General features: G+C 38.5%; 1 protein-coding gene across 5 annotated transcripts in view; it reads left to right on the top strand.

Moving 5' to 3' along the window:
* mical2a (microtubule associated monooxygenase, calponin and LIM domain containing 2a) overlaps nucleotides 1–21,027 on the top strand; it is a 34,920-nt gene that overhangs the window by 11,390 nt on the left and 2,503 nt on the right. For 2 of the 5 annotated variants that reach the window (XM_023953473.2, XM_023953472.2), the window contains exons 3-23: nucleotides 2,505–2,712; nucleotides 3,668–3,784; nucleotides 5,020–5,121; nucleotides 6,184–6,339; nucleotides 6,699–6,799; nucleotides 7,164–7,421; nucleotides 8,184–8,299; nucleotides 8,390–8,516; nucleotides 8,608–8,695; nucleotides 10,418–10,565; nucleotides 11,855–12,054; nucleotides 12,285–12,388; nucleotides 12,498–12,563; nucleotides 12,666–12,797; nucleotides 13,151–13,264; nucleotides 13,912–14,160; nucleotides 15,260–15,367; nucleotides 16,276–16,456; nucleotides 16,540–16,616; nucleotides 16,696–16,786; nucleotides 18,131–18,148. In XM_023953473.2, coding sequence (XP_023809241.1) covers nucleotides 2,505–2,712; nucleotides 3,668–3,784; nucleotides 5,020–5,121; nucleotides 6,184–6,339; nucleotides 6,699–6,799; nucleotides 7,164–7,421; nucleotides 8,184–8,299; nucleotides 8,390–8,516; nucleotides 8,608–8,695; nucleotides 10,418–10,565; nucleotides 11,855–12,054; nucleotides 12,285–12,388; nucleotides 12,498–12,563; nucleotides 12,666–12,797; nucleotides 13,151–13,264; nucleotides 13,912–14,160; nucleotides 15,260–15,367; nucleotides 16,276–16,456; nucleotides 16,540–16,616; nucleotides 16,696–16,786; nucleotides 18,131–18,147 — 2,760 coding nt within the window. In that variant the 3' untranslated portion in view covers nucleotide 18,148. Of the gene's footprint in view, nucleotides 1–2,504; nucleotides 2,713–3,667; nucleotides 3,785–5,019; nucleotides 5,122–6,183; nucleotides 6,340–6,698; nucleotides 6,800–7,163; nucleotides 7,422–8,183; nucleotides 8,300–8,389; nucleotides 8,517–8,607; nucleotides 8,696–10,417; nucleotides 10,566–11,854; nucleotides 12,055–12,284; nucleotides 12,389–12,497; nucleotides 12,564–12,665; nucleotides 12,798–13,150; nucleotides 13,265–13,911; nucleotides 14,161–15,259; nucleotides 15,368–16,275; nucleotides 16,457–16,539; nucleotides 16,617–16,695; nucleotides 18,065–18,130; nucleotides 18,149–21,027 lie in introns of those variants that run through there. The other 3 variants (XM_023953471.2, XM_023953474.2, XM_023953475.2) reach the window with 3 other exon arrangements.

The following is a 21,027-nucleotide window of genomic DNA, read 5'->3' as shown; positions in this document are numbered from 1 at the left end:
TCTCAAAGAAATGTTTTCTGACAAAACAGACTAAAAAGCAAACTTCATGAATGCAGCTGTCATCAAACAGAAAAGTTTAGAAAAAGCCCACTTTTGAGTATTTTTTTATTATAAAGAAAGAAAATTCTGACCAACCTGCTTCCCATTCATAATGACGTGTCGCTTGCATCTGGAACAGAGTGGCCTCAGCAGGGAGCGGGGCAGTAATGGTGATGAGCGAGTGTTGGAAAACCTGCAGGAGTGTGATTACCTTCAGCCATCAGCTGTGCCCAGTGTTTTTATTGTGCAGAGAAAGAGACAGCATCACTCAGCAACTGTGATTATTTGGCTCCAGTTGCAGTGAACGCGTTCGCCCCTCTTCACAAGCTTCTCCTTGGAGAACAAAGTTAGACTCCGATAGGTAGAGGGAAAACTGTGACAATGCTTTAGTGTGTGCTTAGTTTTGAAACTTGTCCAACTAAATGTTATGAGTTTTGATGATTCAAAGCACAGTGTTAAATCAAACAAGTCAACCAGATCCAGAAGGATTTTCTTCATTATAGAAATGTGAAGGTTTGAAATAACTTGTGATTTAAAAGCTCAAGATTCAATGACCTCATAAGACATGTCTGTTTTGATTGGTAACGAGGCAGGCAGTTTGCTTTTACATTGGTTTTGTGGAGAGGATCACTTGGTGACAGCTTTTTTTATATTCTTTTACAGCTAAACCACTCCTTTTATTTTATTATCATCTCATCCTTCAAACCTTTGGTTCATAGCCCTACTCTGTGGGCAGCAGGCCTTCGTTACCATGGCATCCAGCTTGTTAGTTTTTACAATAGTTAATAAAATCAGTTGTTCACACCAGAGTTTTGTAAGATGATTGGCTACTAGTTCCTTACTAAATGACCTTTAGGTGGAATTGAGAAGAACTACAAAGGCTCTTACTTTTCTAATCATGCAGTGACTTGTTAGCTCTGTACAAAGAGAGTTTATGATCAAATCAAATAAATCAGAGAAAACTTACAGGAAAGAGGGTGAGTTCCCAGGTGTAAATCTGAGCGGAAATGTGTGACCTGACTCGGCACATGTGGAACAAGCCCTCAGGAAAAGCCCTTTATATTCAACAATATCAGCTAGTGACAGTGACAGTGCCAGTGCCAAAACAAACACAAAGTATCTGCTGGTGGCTGATGGAGAGATCAAAACAGTGAAATGAGTGGGAAAAAAAACAAATGCTGTCATCCCGACAGAATGATAGTGTGTAGATTCATGTGGGTAAGACATACAGAGTACAGTAATATTTATAACAATTGTTTTTTTTTTAAAAGGCTCAGCTCAATAAAAAAGCAAAGAATACAAGAAAAGCACAAACGAAGCACACATCTAGTGGAGTAAAATGCACCAAGCACAAAAACAAAGTTTGTAATGAACAAAAGCAAAAATATTTTCATCCATCCATCTTCAGAACCGGCTTTACCCCTTTCGGGGTCAAGAGGTTGCTGGCGCCTATACCAACTACTGTTGGCCGACAGCAGGGTACACCCTGGACATGTTGCCAGTCCATCACCACACACTCACAATCACAGCGAGGGACAATTTAGAGTCATCAATTGACCTATGGAGCATGTTTTAGGACTGTGGGAGGAAGCCGGAGTTGCTGGAGAGAACCCATACATGCATTAGGTAAACATGCAAACTCCACACAGAAAGGAAGCAGCTGGTATTCAAACCAGAACCTGAAAAAGAGATGTATGATGACATGATATGGTAGTCTGAAAGGGTAGAGTAGGGTGTGGGGTAACATGATGATATGGTTACGCTTGGTTATGGAATATATGGAAGGAGATTCATAGTGGGAAACAAATCCTCGGTCATATTTTTCTATAGTCAATAGTAGTGAGTTCAAACGAGGAAAAAAGTGGTGTTTGCCAGCACACATGCGTCAGGTCTTTAATCTGTCCTTCAGCAGGATGATGTCATGTTTGAGCCACACAGGCACAGACAGATGCTCCAACCTCCTTGAACTGACTTCATCCACTTTGTGGTGAGGCTGGAGTATGAAGTACAATGTAAATATGCGGAAGGTTGTTTGCACACGCTTTTGGGCAATTTTGCAATGACTGTAATTTTTAAGGCATGTGCTAACTGCATTTTTTATGGAACGTTGTCTACCAGCACTAAATCAAGTCTTGCCTAAACATCAGGTTGCTGGAAGGAGTCATTCTGAAACCAAACAGAGTCTGACGGTTTATCCTGCTGAATAGCTCTTAAACAAAACTCTAAAGCCTTCAAAGGCTTCAGTGAAGCAGTAAAGTGCTGTTCCTTCATTGTGATCTCTAGAGGAGCTATCATGCCCATTGAAATGATGTAAACAAGTGGGATAAGAACTATTTTTCACTCTGGACATCTGTAGCAAAAGTCTCAGTTCTGTGTTTATAATACCCACGCATGATGTAAATCACTTCTACGTGTTGTCTCTCTTGCGCCGGTAATGAAGTCAATCTGTCATCTTGACATTTTAGTGCCTCATCATCGGAGGAGGTCCATGTGGCTTACGGACTGCCATCGAGTTTGCATTAATGGGTGCCAAAGTTGTGGTGCTGGAGAAGAGAGACTCCTTCTCCAGAAACAACGTGCTTCATCTTTGGCCCTTTACTATTCATGACCTGCGGGGCCTCGGGGCCAAGAAGTTTTACGGGAAATTCTGTGCTGGAGCCATAGACCACATCAGTGAGTATCGGACTTCACAGAGACAAACGCACCATTATTTGGCTTTCCCCTTACCTTGTTATTGAGCATGAATAATGCTCACCTCCATTTCTGGGAAACACATTTTGGTGCAAAGATAAGACAGAAAATGTGGTTATTTAGAATAAAACCAGAATAGAAGAGACAAACATTGCCTCCTGTTTTTTATATTTAGACTGCACAGCTGGAGCCAATTATCTGATTGCTGCAGCAGCACACAGCAATTAACTAAGAAGCTGTACTAAGTACAAGATATAGAGGTCTTAGTGGATTTTGAGCATTTCTTTTACAAGTCATCTATACAACAATAAGTTGACGCTGTCTTTTGCAATGCCAGACACGTCAACCTCTTTTTCGGTTGCGTGTACAAGGTTAAAAACATGTCTGTGCTCCCAAAAAACTCCCATCTGGTGTGACATGTTTTTTTTCCGTCCACGCTTTGACTTAAATACTTTCTTGGTAGTACTTTATAATTATTTCCCCATACATCCTTGAAGCTGCTAATTATCCCATATAAGGGTATCAGAAGGTTTAGCAGAGTTCGGGTCTTTTTGTTAAGTGCACATTCCCACAGCAGCTTCTGGGGGATCCCCAGCAGCTCCCAGCACAGCTGAGAGATGTAAACAAGTCTTGGGTCATCTTGGAGCCTCTCCTTAGCTGACCCTGTCTGGTGAAACTTGAGACAGGAGGCATACTCATCGGATGTCTGAAACCCTTGAGTGTACGGTAGAAACAGGCCCAGGATGAGTTATTCCTTTATTTCCAAACCTGAAGGCTTAAAACTGTCCATCATATCAAATGGCGAAGGGTTGAGGATGTCAATTTATTGCTAAAATAATATTTTGGCTTTAAAGCTTCTTTCACCACAGCACCTCAGCTTCTGTCACTCTTAGTTTTTTTTCATTATTTTTCCTAATTTTCCCTCTTGTTCCAACAGGCATTCAGCAGCTGCAACTGATTCTTCTGAAAGTTGCCCTCATTGTTGCAGTGGAATTTCACATCAATGTGGAGTTTGTCAAACTGTTGGAACCACCAGAGGATCAGACAAACGAAGGTATCCATTGATGCATGCACTATGTTTAGGACAGCAAATGTAGGGGTTAGTGTGGTGGAATGCATGTACACACAACCGCTGGCAACTGATTAGAGGAGTTGGACGCAGTGGAGGTATGAATTTAGTAGCTAGGATAGGGTTGAACTGCTTTGAGAGAGATGCCTTGAAGCTTTCTACAGGCTCTGTATTTACCTCTTGCTCTTTTACTTTGGTCCTACTTTAAGACTGTTCACATGACCATTTTTATCCCAAGGTATTTATTTTCCTTGACAGCCCCCAATAAACACGAGACAAACATTGGCTCAGATTCTGTTTTCATCAGATATGGATGTCGCTTGCATAAACACCGTCATTTGCTTTCGGGTACTAAAAACTTATCTAGATCTGGCAAATACACAACAAAGCGACGTTATTTTTGGCTAAATATTTCTTGGACTGTAATCAAATTTAAAGACCTAGCACGTATTCCAACTAGCATGTCTGCATTGTGCATTGAAGAACAAAATATTAAAGCAGCCACTCACTCCAGCTTTGCTGTCGGTTCACTGATTAAAACTAGAACCTCGCCTAAATTTAGACCCACTTATCACTCCTGTTCTGCTGTGAAGGCTGCTCATATGATTTCATGGAAGGCACTTTTAAAATGGAGAGGTTTGTACACATGCTGCCCAGTATTTAAATGTCAAAAACTTGGTAAGGCAAATGGGCCCGAAAGGGGAAAGCAATGGTTATAAGGGGATAGTAGTTGTCTTTTACTAAGACAAAAACCTGTTCTTGTCTCGCTGGTAGAAAGCTCCATTTGTGCTCAGAAAGAGACAGGACAAAACTGAGGATAATTGTCTGATTAAAAATGTTGCTTTAGATGGACAAGATAATAGAAAAAAAACCAAAACGCTTCAAGCTCTCTGCACAACATGAAGCCTCTCAGTGGCTTCTTCCGCTTTGCTGCGTCACTGAACACTACAGTCATTCCTACATCCACTTGCAGTCTAAACTTCTCTAAAGTTCTATTCTGACTTTATTATTAAATGACAAACTACTGCACATCCAATGTCCCATTAATGTTCCATTCATTCCTTCTAAAAAGAAAATGTAGTTGTTGGTTGAGTGTTTTTTCAGGTCAAACAAAAAGAAGCTGCTTTGTTTCCCATTCTTCTCTAAGGCATTTCAGGATGACGGTAGTCCTCTTGACACATGTATGTTTTTTTAATGTTTACTCATATTTGCTCTTTCAGGCGTTGGGTGGAGAGCTGCAATTCGACCTGCTGATCACCCCGTGGCTAACTTTGACTTTGATGTTGTGGTCGGGGCCGATGGGCGCAAGAATTCGTTGGACGGTAAGAAGGAGGCTAGAAAAAGGGCTGAAACCGGCAGAATGTCTCAAGGTTGTTCTGTACCTTTTGGCCTGATAACATTGTGTTGATAAGGGAGTGAAACCTGCTGCCACTCCCAGACTGTTTGACACGCTAACGGCATGCAAAAAGTAAAACATGAGAAGTGTCCGATTTGATTTTATTTCACATTCAAGATCATCTAGGAATACCTAATTTCTCATAGATGATGTGTATTTAGTTAAATGGTGATGCTGTTTATTTAAAAATTACAGGAAAGAGATGATGCAACTTAGTTTTAATTTTATTTTTACAATTATGGCTGAAATATGCCTTTAGTTTACGTTTGCTTTATGAAGTCATTGATCTCTCCCAGGGGGGGCAAAACCACCAAAACACGGTACATAAATAGACCATTCCTCTGAGTATGGCAGCCGATGGATTCCTGATTGACTCGCTGCAACCCCATTCATTTTTTATCCTTCTAACTAGGATGCTGTCATCGAACAACCAATTCAGAACAAATGCTTATTCCATATAAGGGCATTTTTGGTTACTGCGAGATGTTTAGCTCATTCCCCAATTATGACAAAGCCAGAAGGATGTAATTTTCCACTGCTAGTCTGCTTTTTTGGCCCAGCTGTGGTAGCACAACCTAAAACCTGTTGCTATTTTTTGAGACAGACGGATGAAATGTCAAATGTAACGCAAACCAAATTTTTTGTGTATATGTTAGGATTTCTCTCAAGTGAACAAAAAATGATTTTACATGTATTCTTTATGGTACCAGAACTTTCTGAAATGTGCTCTGGTTGTCAGAGAGTCTTTTTATTGTTTTAAAAATACAAGTTCCTTAGGAAAGATTTTTTTAATGATAGATATGGTAACGACTTAATATCTTGTTCCTCTTGAGGTACATGAGTTCTTTTCCCCTTCCGTTAGTTGCCTTTTATCCATAAATAACTGCCTCATAATTATGGTTTAAGACCAGATTTCTTTTGGTTTAAACAGATGAGCCAAAAGGAAATGTTAAATCCACTCCTCTCTCCGTGTCTTTATTTTTCCCAGGTTTTAAAAGGAAAGTGCTCAGAGGAAAACTGGCAATTGCCATTACAGCAAACTTCGTCAACAGTAACACTACAGCAGAAGCCCGAGTGGAGGAGATCAGCGGCGTGGCTTTCATCTTTAACCAGAAGTTTTTTCTTGATCTTAAAGCGAAGACAGGTGGGAATTCAAATCTCCCAAATTTTCCCTTTGACATGAAAAAAAAACATCTTATTTTGCATTGAAGTAAACTTCATCTTATTGTTGTAATTTTCTTTTTCCAGTAAAAGCTATGTTGACTTGTATAAAGTAGAGAAATAAGAGGAAAAAGAAAAAAAGGAATTAAAGCTAATAGAAATGAACACATTTTTAGAAATTCTTTAATGAACACAGAAAAACCCTTCCAGTGTTGGATGTGGTCTTTTTAATGTTTTTAGAACATTTGGAGTCTTTAAAAGGCTTAGTTTGTCCCTTAAATAAAGGATTCTGTATTAAATAAAAAAGTTGCAGAAATATTGATACCATACCCTTTCTTCCAGGTGTTGATCTCGAGAACATCGTGTACTATAAGGACAACACACATTACTTTGTCATGACTGCCAAAAAGCAAAGCCTGCTGGAAAAGGGAGTTCTCATAAATGTAAGAAAAATGTAAATCTATCAGTTCCTTTCTAAGGTTAAATCATTTTTTAAAACAAAAGTAAAAACAAAGCCTTCTTTAGAGCATTTTAGTTTTGGTTCAGGGGTCTCAGACTGACTGGCTCAAAAGTGTTAGCTTTGTCTTGACGAAACTTTCAAACTTCCATGATTAATTCTGGGTAAATTTTATTGACCACCTTAAATCTCCTTTTTAAGGAATTTTGTTTTTTTCCAATGCAACTTTATGCACAAATAATGTCTGACAAACTGTTTATAATTACAAGACTGTAATGCTGCATCAGTATATAATTGTCTTTTATAAAACACAAAGCAGATTTTTTAACTCTTTTTTTTTTCTGAAACAGGATTATGTTGAGACTGAGATGCTGCTTAGCAGTCAAAACGTCAACCAGGAAGCTCTTCTGAGCTACGCCACAGAGGCTGCTAACTTTGGCACCCACTATCAGCTTCCTACACTCAAGTTTGCTGAGAACCACTGTGGGCAGCCGGATGTAGCAATGTTTGACTTCACAAACATGTATGCTTCTGAGAACGCTGCTCTCATCAGGGAAAGACACGGACACCAGCTGTTGGTGGCTCTTGTAGGAGACAGTCTACTTGAGGTGAGACAATGTGTCGCTCATCAGTTCAGATAAGAAAGTCCAGTTTTAGATCATAACAACCTGCAGGGCAGGTGTACTAGGGTGAGAGGTATTTCAGGAAAATCTTTTTGGTTTTTAGTCCAGCTGATTGCCTTTTTTATTGCCATCTTGATGTCATCAAGAGAGGAAGATAGGAGCGGAATGTGACTCTGACTCACATGAACTCACAGGCATAATGCTCATTTAGGGAGTTGTCCATTACGTCATTTGCGAGCTAATTGTCTTTACAGTTTTATTATACATGTGTCAGAAGTATTCAGTGTCTAAAGCCAGACTTTTGGTCAAGTGCAAAGCAAAACATGTTTCAAATTCCGGGCTAGCCTAATCTCAGTAAAACAACGGCTAAAAATAAGCCTTTTACCTTTTTTTGTGTGCAAATAAATCTACAATAATGAGAATGACTTTGTCTGCTCACCAGTTATAGAAATGGGAATCCACTCGAATACAAATCTCTGTTAAATAAATTAAATGGTGCACTTTTGCACTTTCTGTTAGTGTTTTATTATGATGGGACATGTTTTTTATGTATAAAATCAAAAAGGTATCTGATTCCTTTTGTTTTACGTTATCAGTATAAGGTTAAACATTTGCCTTTTTTATACTTGGATTAGTGTTATTCTGCTTTCATGGATTTACTCTCATTTCACTCATATCAGTCTTTTGCCTGATATTGGAACATTGACCCACACAGCCATGGTTTTCTGTTTACTCCTCTCTCTGCAGCCCTTTTGGCCAATGGGAACGGGTTGTGCTCGCGGCTTCCTGAGTGGATTTGATACAGCCTGGATGGTGAGGAGCTGGGCTGAGGGCCGATCAGTCCTGGAAGTGTTAGCAGAAAGGTAAAAAAACGTGATTTTTTTTAAAAAACACTGCATCTCTTGAGTTTTCCGTGCTAAAGTGAAATGAGTATCATTTTTTTTTCTTTGCAGGGAAAGTATTTATCGATTGCTCCCACAAACAACTCCTGAAAACATTGCGAAAAACTTTGACCTGTACACCATAGATCCCAGTAGTCGATACACCAACCTAAATTCTACCTGTGTCCGACCTAACCAGGTAGGAGGATCTTTTCGTTTTAAATTCAAACTTGTATGCAAAACTTCACAAATGACTTGAGTGTGAGTGCTCAGTTTTCTTCCTGATCTAGGTGCACCACCTGTACATCACTGGAGAGCTCAATCACTGCTCTTTGGAGCGTGCTGTTACCATACGACGGCCTATTAACCAGAAAAAAGGTGACTTAGACAGTAGAAGCTTAATTGATTATCACTATCAATGTTCTTGAATGTAATTCCATCAGCTCTTTGCTTTCTTTTTGCTGTACCAACATCTTCAGTAAAGAACATATGGAGTTATTGGGCATAACTTTGCCATCTTCACAGAAAAAAGGGATAATAGCCTCAGTATTTTAAATAAACCAATTAAAAGATTGTCCCCCTTTTAAAATGTAACATTTGGTTTTGCTTTTTTCTTCTGTCTTAGCCTATTTGCTTGTTTCAAGCATAAAGGACTATAAACTGCTCGCTGGATTGACCTGGACTGCATTTCAGACCTAACACCTCTCCAGCACTACTACTGTTTTTCCAGAATTTCCCGTTGTCCTTCCTCGACTATTCTATCAAAAGAAGAACTTATGTCCACAAGGGAGGTTGTTTCTCAAATCTTAAAAGATTTATTGAGATTTTTGTGGAACCGACAGCCCCACAAAGACCTGCAGATGGGCTTCTCCGTGCTGGTTATGTCAGCACGTCTTGTACTGTGTGCCGAATCTTCTGTGTTTTTTATATTCTCCATCCAGACTGTGTAAACATTCTTTTCCACGACAGAAATTCTCTTTGTTTGTTCCGGTTGATGTTTGAATACTCCCTCAGGTCTGGGTCAATGACCAGATGACGGGTGCAGACGAGCAAAAAAAAAACTCCACCTTGACTGTCTGCTCTTTGTCCTTGGGGATTTTTCATAAAATCAAATCTCAGCTTCAGATTACCAAACAAAGCGATTTGCACTGTTTTTATGGATTGAAAGATTCCAGGTCTGCTTTGGCTGCACAGATTTAACTGTTTTGAGTCTGCTGCCATGGATCTGGACTCGCTCACTGACTCAATGACATCATACAACTGTTTTGGCAAGCATGTACAATAGAAACAAACCATGTTTTTTTTGCTCAACTCATGCAACTTTGGAAGAAGAGGCCTACAGGAGTTAGAACAGGACCCTTTTGTGAGCCGGACCGATGCATAAATAAAAAGGTAGATCAAAACAGCACAAGGATGCAGCTAAAAACTTCATTTTGTTACTGTTTTTCAGAAAGAACCTGTTCACCTTTTTAATTAAGAGAGAAAAAAGAAGGGTAGGAAAAGAAATGCATAGGAACGACTCCAGAGGAGATTATCTGCCCTTCATCCAAGACTTGGACACATCCTGTCTGAAGAAAAAAAAAAAATTCTGGGGGTCCTTCATATCCTGGGCACTGTTGTTTCCACAGCTGTCCTCTGCCAGGTGCTACAGATTACTGCCAAAAACTGCTGAAACGTGTTTTTTCCCAAAGGACATCACTCTGAACTGCTGTTACCTCTTGAACTTTTAATAATACGACCAATTTGAACCGCTTTAAACACTTTACGTGGACTTGACTTGACTTCCTGGCACTCATCTTTTGTCCTTTATTATTGCTTTTATTTGTTTTTGTTTACTTGTTTATTTTTATTATACAGAGAGTGATGTAATCTGGAATAGAACTCATTTTATGTGTGTGCATATTTTGCCAATAATCGGATTCTTTAATGAGATTGCACATGAGCAGTCAGATGTGGGTGGCTTTATGTCATGTCGTCAAAAGCTGAAACTCGACGAGGTTCTGCATGACCTACTTCCTGCATTTTTGTAGTTTGTTATGCAAGATGTTCAACTGTTGTGTAAGACAATCCTAGTTTCATGTTTTCATTTTCTCTTTACAGATTGTGAGATCAGACCATCAAGACTTCTTACCTGGTGCAAGAAGCAGACAGAGGGTTACAGGAATGTGTCCATCAAAGACCTCACGTCATCCTGGAAGAGCGGCATCGCCCTCTGTGCTCTCATCCACAGATTTAAACCACAGCTGATGTACGTAAAAGGCATTAAAGGACATCAGCGTGCAGATCTGTCTTCACACCTAAACTCAACAAATGCACACAGGAATGCCCTGCCATGACTCTACCTTTGTGTTTGTTCTTGCTGCAACAACTTTGTGAAGGAATTATAGGTGTGTTAAATATGTTCAGCACGATAATAACACTACTGACATGTTTGTGACCTTCTGATGGCTACAAGACTTTAGATGTCCTCAATGCAGACTTACAGTTTCTGTTTTTTGGAGTTTAAATCTGCATTTGAACAGTGTGTTCAAATGAGGACTGCAAGAGTGACCACTGTATGAAAGACACTTGCAAAGCTAAAGTAAATGTTAGCTTAGTAAAAGGACTTTCCCCCTTTTTTACACACAGTATTGACCTGCCCACTTAGGTCAAAGATCGAGCATGAAAACGGGTTTTGTTTTAGTTTTTTTTTGTTGGTTGTTTGATCTTTTGTGCTTTCCCTTTGTCTATATTAATCAACAGTTGTAAAGAATTTATTGTTGTTTTATTGTTACTCCTGACATTCTCCATTTAATGGTAGACTTGTTCGTTCCCCTTCCCCTTTAATGACGGGTATGCTGCTATTCTTTAGCACATGTCACTGCAGTTTCTGTGGATTTCCAGGAACCGCTGGCATTTCCTTCATTTCTCCACCATTTGGAGGCTCGCCACAAGAACTGAGTCCCGGGAAGGGGAAGGGGGCTGACAGAATATTGAGAGCGCACTCCTCAGCACTTACGGGATAACAGGATGTTTGTTGTGCTGCTGCTAGGTTACTGCTCCCCTCTTTGCTTCATATGTCCACATACCATCAGTGCGGCCCATTTTTGGAAATCGTTGACTGGCGACTTTTTGCTCAACATTGTGGAAAAGTTTCATCAGCATGTGTCCTTGAGGAGTAAGATATTCCCTTTGGTTTAGGTAATTTCCGACTGTTGGATTTGACAGGTCGTGTCGGTTTGTACATCATCTTTCTCTTACCTAACGCCTGCCACTTGACTAGAAAAAATGAAAGCATGAAAGGATCTGTTAGGAAGTGAGTCACTCAGCATGCTCAAGCCTTTCTGTCACATTCCTGTCTTATTATTATTTCCAGATAGAAATGAGGGTCACAGGTAAGCGTGCAACTGAAGCGCTTCATATGTGACTTCTTCAAGCAGGGAAAACCAAGCATGAAAAAGAGAACAAACACACAGATACGCTCATCATCCCACTGTATCGCTAAGTCCACTTACTCTCATTATTGTGATCTTTCTGTTTTTTACCTGTGTCCTTCAGAGATTTTGACTCATTAAACGAGGAGGATCACAGGGCAAACCTGCAGCTTGCGCTTGACATTAGCGAACAGGAATTTGGGATCCAACCATTCACATCTGCGAAGGAGCAGAGCACCAATGAGGAATTGGATAAGTCGAGGGTAATCGCGTTCCTGTCCAAGTTCTACGAGCTCTTCCGTGGATCACCTCTACCTGCATTAGGTAACGGCTGTGTTTCATGAGGTGTTTCAAATGTCTTATTTATGTCTCCGCTTTCAGTTGGAACACTATTTTATTTAAATCAGCTACAATAAAGACATTGAGGCCTGGATATTTCTCTTTTGGTTTTTGTGTTTTGTTCCATTGTGTTTGTTACTTTCTGTGTCAGGGTTTGTAACAAAAAAACACAGTATTCGGGAATATTAGAGATCCAAAACTATGTTATTTTGCAGAGACCAGAAAACTGGATGAAAACAAAGAATGCTATCCCTCAAAGGAAATCAGATGTAATGACGATGCCTTCAGTTTTTCCCCTCACAGAAAACGCATACCAAAGGTAACTTCCCCTTTTTTTTTATTGTTTTAATTTGTATAATGTAACTTGTAAGTTCCCTTAAAATCTTCTAGACTGTTTTGTTTTTAATGTTACTCTTTTGTGTTTTTAGGATGAAAAGAAGACTGAGAGCACAAACTTCATTAACAAAAGGAGGCGAACGTTCTGTATCGAGGAGGTTTGTTAAAACACTTGTCTTTGCCATTTGTTTAATGAAGCTATTTGTTTTCTTACAAAAAAATATAAAGAAATGTTTTTTTTTTTGTTTGTCTGTTTTTAGGTCACCAATCTCGGTTATAACACGTATGTTCAAGACAAGCAGAACTCCAAAGACAACAAAGTGGGAACACTTTCTACTCAGTTGCTGGCCAAGTTTGAGATTAATAGCAGCTCCAGCGTCCCCAAAACTCAGGTAATAGCAAAGAGTGTCTCACATATAGCTGTAATTTGGATTTAGTGTCCTGACACTTTGTTTAAACCTAAGAAAGCATGCCTTTATATAGACTTTTATTCATGCATTCATCTATTTTCTCTAAAATAATTCCTCTATCTTTTATGACTGCAGAAAGGTAAAACGGTTATTTGAGCTCTTTTCATGGATCATAAATATGTTTTATACTTCCTCTGCTGTCAGCTGCAGTTCAGAAATACATTGTGGTTTTCTTCTGTCAGAACTTTCCTGTCACTGTCTGTGGCTATTTTTCTTTGTATTTTTTTCTCTTTCCTACTTCTTCTCTCTACGTCTTCCCCTGGTTCTCTGCAAAGACCCAGTTGGACCTCAGTGAGAGGTCCTTGCTGTTCTCTGCTCATGACTTTAGGGAGAGTCTGCCTGTTAAAATCAGACCTCCGGTCCCACCTAAGCCCCCATCAGTGACACAGGTAATCTGGAGCGGTTTTTTTTTTTTTGCTGTGGGCACCTGCATGACTTCTCCTTTTAAGTTCCACAAAGAAATGATTTAAAAAAAAAAACATTTTTTCAAGTGAAATTCAAAAATCACTTACACAATTTTGGGGTAATTTGTGCATCTTTTCTTTATCTTCTTGATATTTTTTGCAATAAAACTTAATGCAAATATTCTAAATGTTAAGGTTTTATGGATAAGTACCAGTCTCCTCCAGTTGTTTTACTCTGGCCTTTAGATTTGACACTTTTGCATAGAGGCACCCTAGATCATGATTTTCTAGACTTGTGCCTATTTAAAGTAGTTGTAAGATTTATAATATTTGAAAGAAATACATGGATTTTACAATTGCTATAATTGTAGTGGTCCCCTTGCATGCAGAGATGTCCACCCTTTATTGTTCCTAAATGCCCAAAAACATTTAAAATTTGTTTTGACCTCCTTTTTTATCCAATAACTTCACTTTAAGTGGACACACCCCCTTTAACATGCATTTTTTTTATATATATAGCACTGCCATAACCAATATTCACCAAAAATCAATGGTTGAAATTGAGTTTGAACATTTCTTATGATAAGTTTGTCTGACTTTAAAGAGCTCATGTGTTTAATATCCCTTTTCAGTTTGAAATCAGTATCAGAAAAGCCGCTGAACAGTTAGTGTCCCCAAAGACTCTGCCCGAACCTCGCCTGCACCCCCACCGTCCATTTACAGATCTGAAGCTCAGACATGTTGATCAGGCTTTCACAGAGATGAAGCCTCAGCCCGAGAATCCAGAACTCCCCGCTCCTGTTCCATCCCTCCACTCAGGAATCTGTTTCATGAGAAGAATTCTCCACCGCCTCCGGGAGGTGGAGGAACATGTCTCTGAGGTGAAGAGTATCTCTGCTTCCTCTGTCTGTTTTCTTCTCTGTCTCCTCTTTGCATCTCTGCTGCATGCTCTGATCCTCACAAATACATCTGAGTGGCTCTTGATTATACATTACACACTGATTATACGTCTGGACTTGTGTACAGTTAAGCAAAATGTGAAGTTATTCTCTTTTATGGAGCCAAACATGAAAGGTACGAGCAACATCTGAGCATGAAAATAAAGCCAAACTATGAAAATCGTTTTTTTTTAGTTTGGCTTTAATTCATTTGATTTAGTAATTTCTCACAAATATGTGTATAAATAGATGTGATGAGTTTTTGGCAGGTATCTTTTGCAACATTGCTTCCGTTCATTAAACTTTAAGTGAAATTGACTTTTGTCAGTGCTACCAAGGTGTTTGTATTTAAAAAATGTTTGAAATCACTTTAAATTTTTAGCTTCTGGACAAACTGATTCTGGTAAAATTATTTTTAATATTCTTAATGCTTTATGATTGATTTTCTTTACATCAAGTCTCACTGAATCAGCTTAATTTATTTTTTTAATCTGACAAATCTGAATTAAAAAGAAGTATACAGTGCATAGTTAAGAAAATCCCTTAGAAGTATATAGTCATTATTGTATTTTTTAAGACATTGTTTTTTAGTTTTTGTATAAAAGAGGAAATACGGTACCCAATGTAAGTCTGCTGTTGCTCTAAAATGACTGAAGGTGGAAGCAAAGGGCCATTCTTCATAGCATTTGATTAGACACAGTTTACACTACAATGAAACTAGCTTTTTGTGCTTTATATATCCATTAGATGCGCACCATCGTATTTGATTATAATTGTTGTCTCTAAAATCTGAATATTAGTGCCTTCATGTTTAGAAAATTAGATAAAAATGAAAGCTGATCATTGAACCAAACACTTTTAACAACAGGCTTCCAGGTTTAACAAAAGTAAACTTTAAGACATTATATTCCCAACATATTTAAATACATTTGTTTGGTTTTAGTGGTTTTAAGACTGTCTTTTCCTCCATGTGCGTCTATTGCTTAGGAAAGGCGATGCTGATGACTTCTGGTTTTTTTGTTTTTTTGTTGTTGTCCTGCAGAAAAGAGCTCAGACACAAAAAGTTAGAGAGTTTCACTCAAAGAGCATAAAGGAGAAAGCTGTTCATCTTAGAGGACTTTTCTCAGAGGACAGTTTTGATGTGCTAAAGGTGAATATAGCAAATTAAATGAGTGGCCCCTCCCACCTTACGAAGCATGTGACTTTTGCATGTCTAAGCTTTCTCCTTTGTTTTACTGCACTAATTTTTCTAATCATAAATGCAAGGGTGTGACACCCTGTTTCCGGCTGATCCCATCTGATCTCAAAAGTCTGGTTAATCCTTAGATAGGAGACCAACTGGGGACACCAGGTGCTGGAAGTTACTGCAACCACACGCCATTTCAACACGATTTTTTGGTCCGTTTTTGTTCATATCCTATTTGTTGCATTCGTTGCACAAGGGAGTTGCTGCTAAAATGGCATTGTACTTCTACTTGTACAATGAAAATAATGCTGTTCTACTCTATTCTTTATGAGAATTGTGGGATAATTGACCGAGGCAACCCTTGAAGGCAGAGGAACAAGAATTTACCCCCTCACTAACAAACATCCCTCTCAGAACTAATATTCACCTAGATTTTTGGACTGATAATCGCGTCTGTGCAATCTGACAGTCGTATTCCAGACTGGGGTTTGCGTGCAAGCATTATTTTAACTTTGGTTCCTACCAGTCGGGCTTTTAATCACTTGCAGCCTTCAAACAGTAGACGTGTGATTTTGTGGTGGTACATGGAGGGTTTCTTTGCTCCACCCAGACTGCTGGCTCCAACCCATCTGCCACATGCTGGAACAGCACCTACACGTTCATATGAGGAATGTTTTCTGCTGCACAGTTTTAATCCCATGTAAATGTGTGTTGTGTGTCCAAATGAGAAATGGATTCCAAAAGACAAGTAGTTTATTCTTTTGAAAGCAAGCATGTTCCCTGATGGTAGCTTTTCTTTATTTGTTAAGGAGAACACATTATTAGGTTCCTAATGTTGTTTTCAAACCTTTTTTTTCTGCTTTTTTCTCCAGGGAACTTCGGTGCGGAGAGCTTTTTCTCAATCTTCTGAGAAATGTCACTCCTGCAAAAAGCGTGTTTACATGATCGAGAGGGTCCGTGCCGAGGGACTGTGCTTCCACAGGGAGTGCTTTCGTTGTTCCATCTGCAGCTCGCCTCTGCCCCAAGGATTACATGTGTTCAACCCTGACAATGGTATGTTTTCTTCATGCTATTAATAAATGTTTTTATTCATGTATGTTGATCCACTCAATAAGGACGTGTGCTGTATTTTCCAGAGAAATTATACTGCAGACCTCACTTTGATCAGCAAAACAATGGGACACACCTAAAAAGGAGCTTCACTTCACCTTCTGTAAGTGACCCTCCTCCAATATTTTAGTCATGCCATTCGTAATGAGTACTGAAACCTCTCCATCTACGTCCTCTGTCAGAATCAGTTTGGAGTGGAGGAGCGAAACCGCGCTGCTGAAGAAGACTCGGCGTGCGGCAGCACAGTGGAACTGCAGAGTCGACCTGCAGCAGGTACCTGCAGCTTGTTCACCAGGAAACAGCTGAGCTGGCCTTTGAGTGTGACCCGCGCGGTGTGCAAAGCCCCCTCATATCTGTCCTGCTGCGTACGCAGTGCAGCACAGGCCGTCGCTGGCCACCTGAGGGACAATGCCCACGACTATACGGTGCTGTTTGAGCTGCTGAGCATGAGCCTGCCCCTGCTGTTCGTTTTACAAGAGGTACTGCTGCAGATGCACACAGAGGCTGTGACGGGCGGGCCCAGCGTTTTACAACCAGCCCTGTTTTGGCTGCAGGAGCGGATCGGGCTGAATTAATTTGTTGCATCCTCATGCAGTTAAAATTTAATTCTAGATATTAGTCCCATTTACTGCCATCTTTAATAGTGCCAAATCAGTTTTTCAGTGTCGCTCTATTTGCACAATAAAAGCCTGTCTGTCCTTTTGTTGGATGTATCAAACTTTAAAATGAACAGAAAAACAATTTCCATCACACTCATCCACACAATGATGAACATTTCAGTCACAATGTTGAGTTGACCAAAGAAGTTTTCCACTGACTGCAAATTAAACTGCCAAACTAATGAATTTCAAAGTGCTGCTTAACCATTGGAATCCTTTATATTTTACTTTTACTTCTATATTTAATTTGAAAGAGTTTACATCTTTCTTTGGCCATAGACGGCCACATTTAATAGTTTTCTGCTGGATTTTGCGTAGAAGCTGAACAGTGATGTTGGAATGAGCTCATCAAAAATGTTAAAGAATGAACACGATCACCCAATGGTTCAATAATGAATTCAAACTGCTGAGAAGTCTAATCTTTGGTTGCTGTGTTCTTTTTCTAAAACTGCCATGGCGGTGCAGTCATGCTGTAACAATGCTTTACTTTGAAAGGGCTAAATGAACTTGATGCACTTTGTATGCTTTTCCCTACAAAGCAGTAAACTCTGGCTGTTTAAAAAGCCCGATGTTCTGTTTATATATTTTTTTAAATCTGACTCTTCTGTATGTTTTTATGTTTTTTTTTTTAAAATATGTGAACTATTTGGTTTTTTTTTTGTTGATCGCAGTGTACAATGTTGGAAACCTTTTTTTTCCTCTTGAAAAACCAAAGAGCGTCTGATGTGGTTGTCCTGAAAGCTGAGCAGCGTTTAGCTGGAATGTGCTGCCATCTACTGTTCTGAAGCCTCTCAAACGTTTCCTCCTTACAGTCACAGACAATTCCACAACCTTCTCATCTTTTTGAATGTAGTTTTTTTTTTCTTAATAAATCTTTTTTTTAATGTTTGCATCCAGCCGTTTTTGTCTTCTTATTTATTAGCGTTTCATTTTCTGTTTATTTGTTCTTCTTTTTCAGCCGGAGACTTTATATGAGGTTAGCAAAACAATGGTTTTGTTTGAAGAGTTTGCATTTTAATGATGATCGGCTGCATGGTTGTTTAGTTTTGTGTCAAAAATAAGATAACTGTGTCAAAGTTTGATGCAACACTGCAATGCTTTATGTTTGAGGTAGATGAAGATTTTTGGCCGGCCTTCTCTCATGACTAATGACTGAGGCACCCACACTCACTGTCTGAATGAACTAGAACTACATTTTGTATTTAGATTATTACACTAATGACTTGTTCACAAAAAGGAGATGATTTTTTTGTATCTAAGTAGATTCAATTTAAATTTGGAAAAAGACAACACGCTTAATCAGATGAGTGAGGAATTCCTTGAGAGATCAAAGCACTCTCAGCATTCAAGGTTTGTTGAAGAGCTTTTGAAAGGTGTCATGAATGTTTAGTGGATTGGCTTTTTTTAAATAGAACCGTCTTCAAGGTTTACCTTTGGGCCTTAACCTTAAAGTTAATGTGGATGTGAATGGCTCTTAACATGCTAAAAGAAAACAAACATTTTTTCAGATTATAGAAAAAAAACGTTTGAAGTGAAGTTATTTTAGTAAAATTGAAAAAAGTAAAGATGTGTTTAGACCTTTTATGCTGAAGGCTGAATCAATCTTTTAAAAAATGTCAACTTTGTATTTCCCTGTTAATTGTTTGAGAAAAATAAAATTAACTTAGCGCTTTTATTATGCCAACACCTGAGCTGTGTTTTGGCTAAAATTGAAAAAAATACATAAGTGCAATGGTTTAAAAAAAAGACAAAAGAGAAAACAAGACTTTGTTTTGCATAAAATCAGCTTTTGAAATATTCCTGTCGTAGACTGGATAGGCTTTTGTGGTATTTATTAAATATTTCATTGATTGACAGTAAAATAGCACATAAATCTGCGAGAAAGGGATGTTCCAGACAAAAGATTTACTTTAATCTTTCTAATTCACCTTACACAAGGAAAGTTTTGATTTTTAAAAGTGCAGAAAACAACAAATGCAGTCAAATGACCCTTTATTGGTTCTAGAAATTCCCAATTTTTATGTCTTCAAACATCTTTTTCCGTTTTGTTACCTTAACAAAAGGCATTTTTTTATGAAAAAAAATCACAGGATGAAAAATGTTTTCAAATGTAACAGTTGGAGAGCAAGTGAGCAGTGATGAAAATTGTTTGTGTACAAATGTTAAAATCAATGGCTACTAAATTAGCTTTATATGACACTAATGGTTTGCTGTGATGTTTGTAAATGGTAACAAATCATACCTTAACAGGTTTGTGTTCTTGTTCATTTCTTTTTTTTTTTAACACCTGTAGAAAAGTTCCTTTCTTTTTCAAACTTCTACAACCCTGTTCATCATTTAGATTAAATTAAAAACATAGTTGTCAGTACAAATTAAACTTTAAAAATGTGCCTTTTTTCATCTATAGTGCTATATCCTGTCTTTTAGGAGGTGTGTGAACGTTATTTGAGACATTTTATCTTTAGAATTAAAGCTCAGTCACAAATCCTTAAGGATTCAAAGTTGTTATATTTAAAGCCTCAAGCGAAAAAAATTGTGTTTTCCTCCAAGATCAAAAGGTGCAACAATAAAAAAAAAGCTAAGTTAACAAAACACAAAGTAAAACGCTCGAAAAGTCATCTCGCATTGTGCTGAACTCTGTTCTGGAATGCTCCAACAGCTTGAAGGGTCGGGCCTCTCTGTTCTGCAAGTCCTTGACTCTGTTTAGTTTCCAAACAGAATGCCTTCATCACCGCTATTTTTTATCCCCGTTTTCAACCAATTTGTTGAAAAAAATGAGAATTCATCAACCATGATAAAGTTTGCCTTTCTGAATTTTGCTTTAAACGAATTCCAAAAATTACTTAGACATACTCCATGGCAGAGTGGCAAAAGCCTTTCATAACAGATTTTGTTTCCCAAGTTTTAGATTAAGTTTTCAATTAATTTTAAGACTGACAAAGATGTGTTGCAGCATTGCTGCTGGGGGTTTAAGTATGCGTTCAGATTTGTTAAAATTAATTTTGGATAACATTTTAATGAAAAACGCCTTAGAGGATAACTTGTTAATGTGTTATGGTGATACATTCAATTTATGTGTGCATTCTTTCAAATAAAAGTAAAATTCCTAATATTTTTGCAATATTGTTATTTTGTCTGCAGAATAAAGACGTGTTAATTATTTTTAAAAGACACAAGTGTAAAGAAATGTTGAAACATTAAATTTAACCCTTAAAGATCTCATATTAACCCTTGTGCTATCTTAGATGACCCCACCCTTGCATTGAGGTGTTCTTCCTACCATGACAAAGGTGGATAAAGGTGGAAAGATTTCATGTAATCCATGGACACCAGTGAAGATCACAAATCATTGAAGAAAAAAGGTTCAGAGCACTGTTTAGTGGGTTTAGATGACCCAACTCCCAACGTTAAAGTGCCTAGGATAGCACAAGGGTTACACCCTAATAAAACTAATAGAAGTGGTCATCTCTGACAAGACAAACATAGAGTAAGGCAGGTACAGATGTGTCTTTGTGGATGGAGGAAGGCGACCTCAGAAAAGTATGCCAAGGGAGGAAAAAGACTGAATTGAGGCAGATTTCTTGTAAACGTATGCAGGTAATTTGGGTAAAATCCAGCAACAAGCAACCAAAGTTTGCAGGACATCAACATCCCAAAAAGGATATGAAAACCAGCACCAATGGAAGGAATACAGGACGATACACAATGTAGACAAGCGGAAAAAAGGGGGCATCGAAACACAGTTTACTCCAGAGAGAAAGTACTGTAGATTTTAACATGATGTATCATTGTATTTCACAGAGACTGCAGTTCCTTGGGATAAATATGTAGAAGTGCCTTATAATGTAAAGAAAA

This window comes from Oryzias latipes, chromosome 3 (genome assembly GCF_053564925.1).
Source record: "Oryzias latipes strain Hd-rR chromosome 3, Olatipes_Hd-rR_3.1".
Taxonomy (NCBI): Eukaryota; Metazoa; Chordata; class Actinopteri; order Beloniformes; family Adrianichthyidae; genus Oryzias; species Oryzias latipes.
This window is presented reverse-complemented; position numbering and strand designations above follow the sequence as displayed.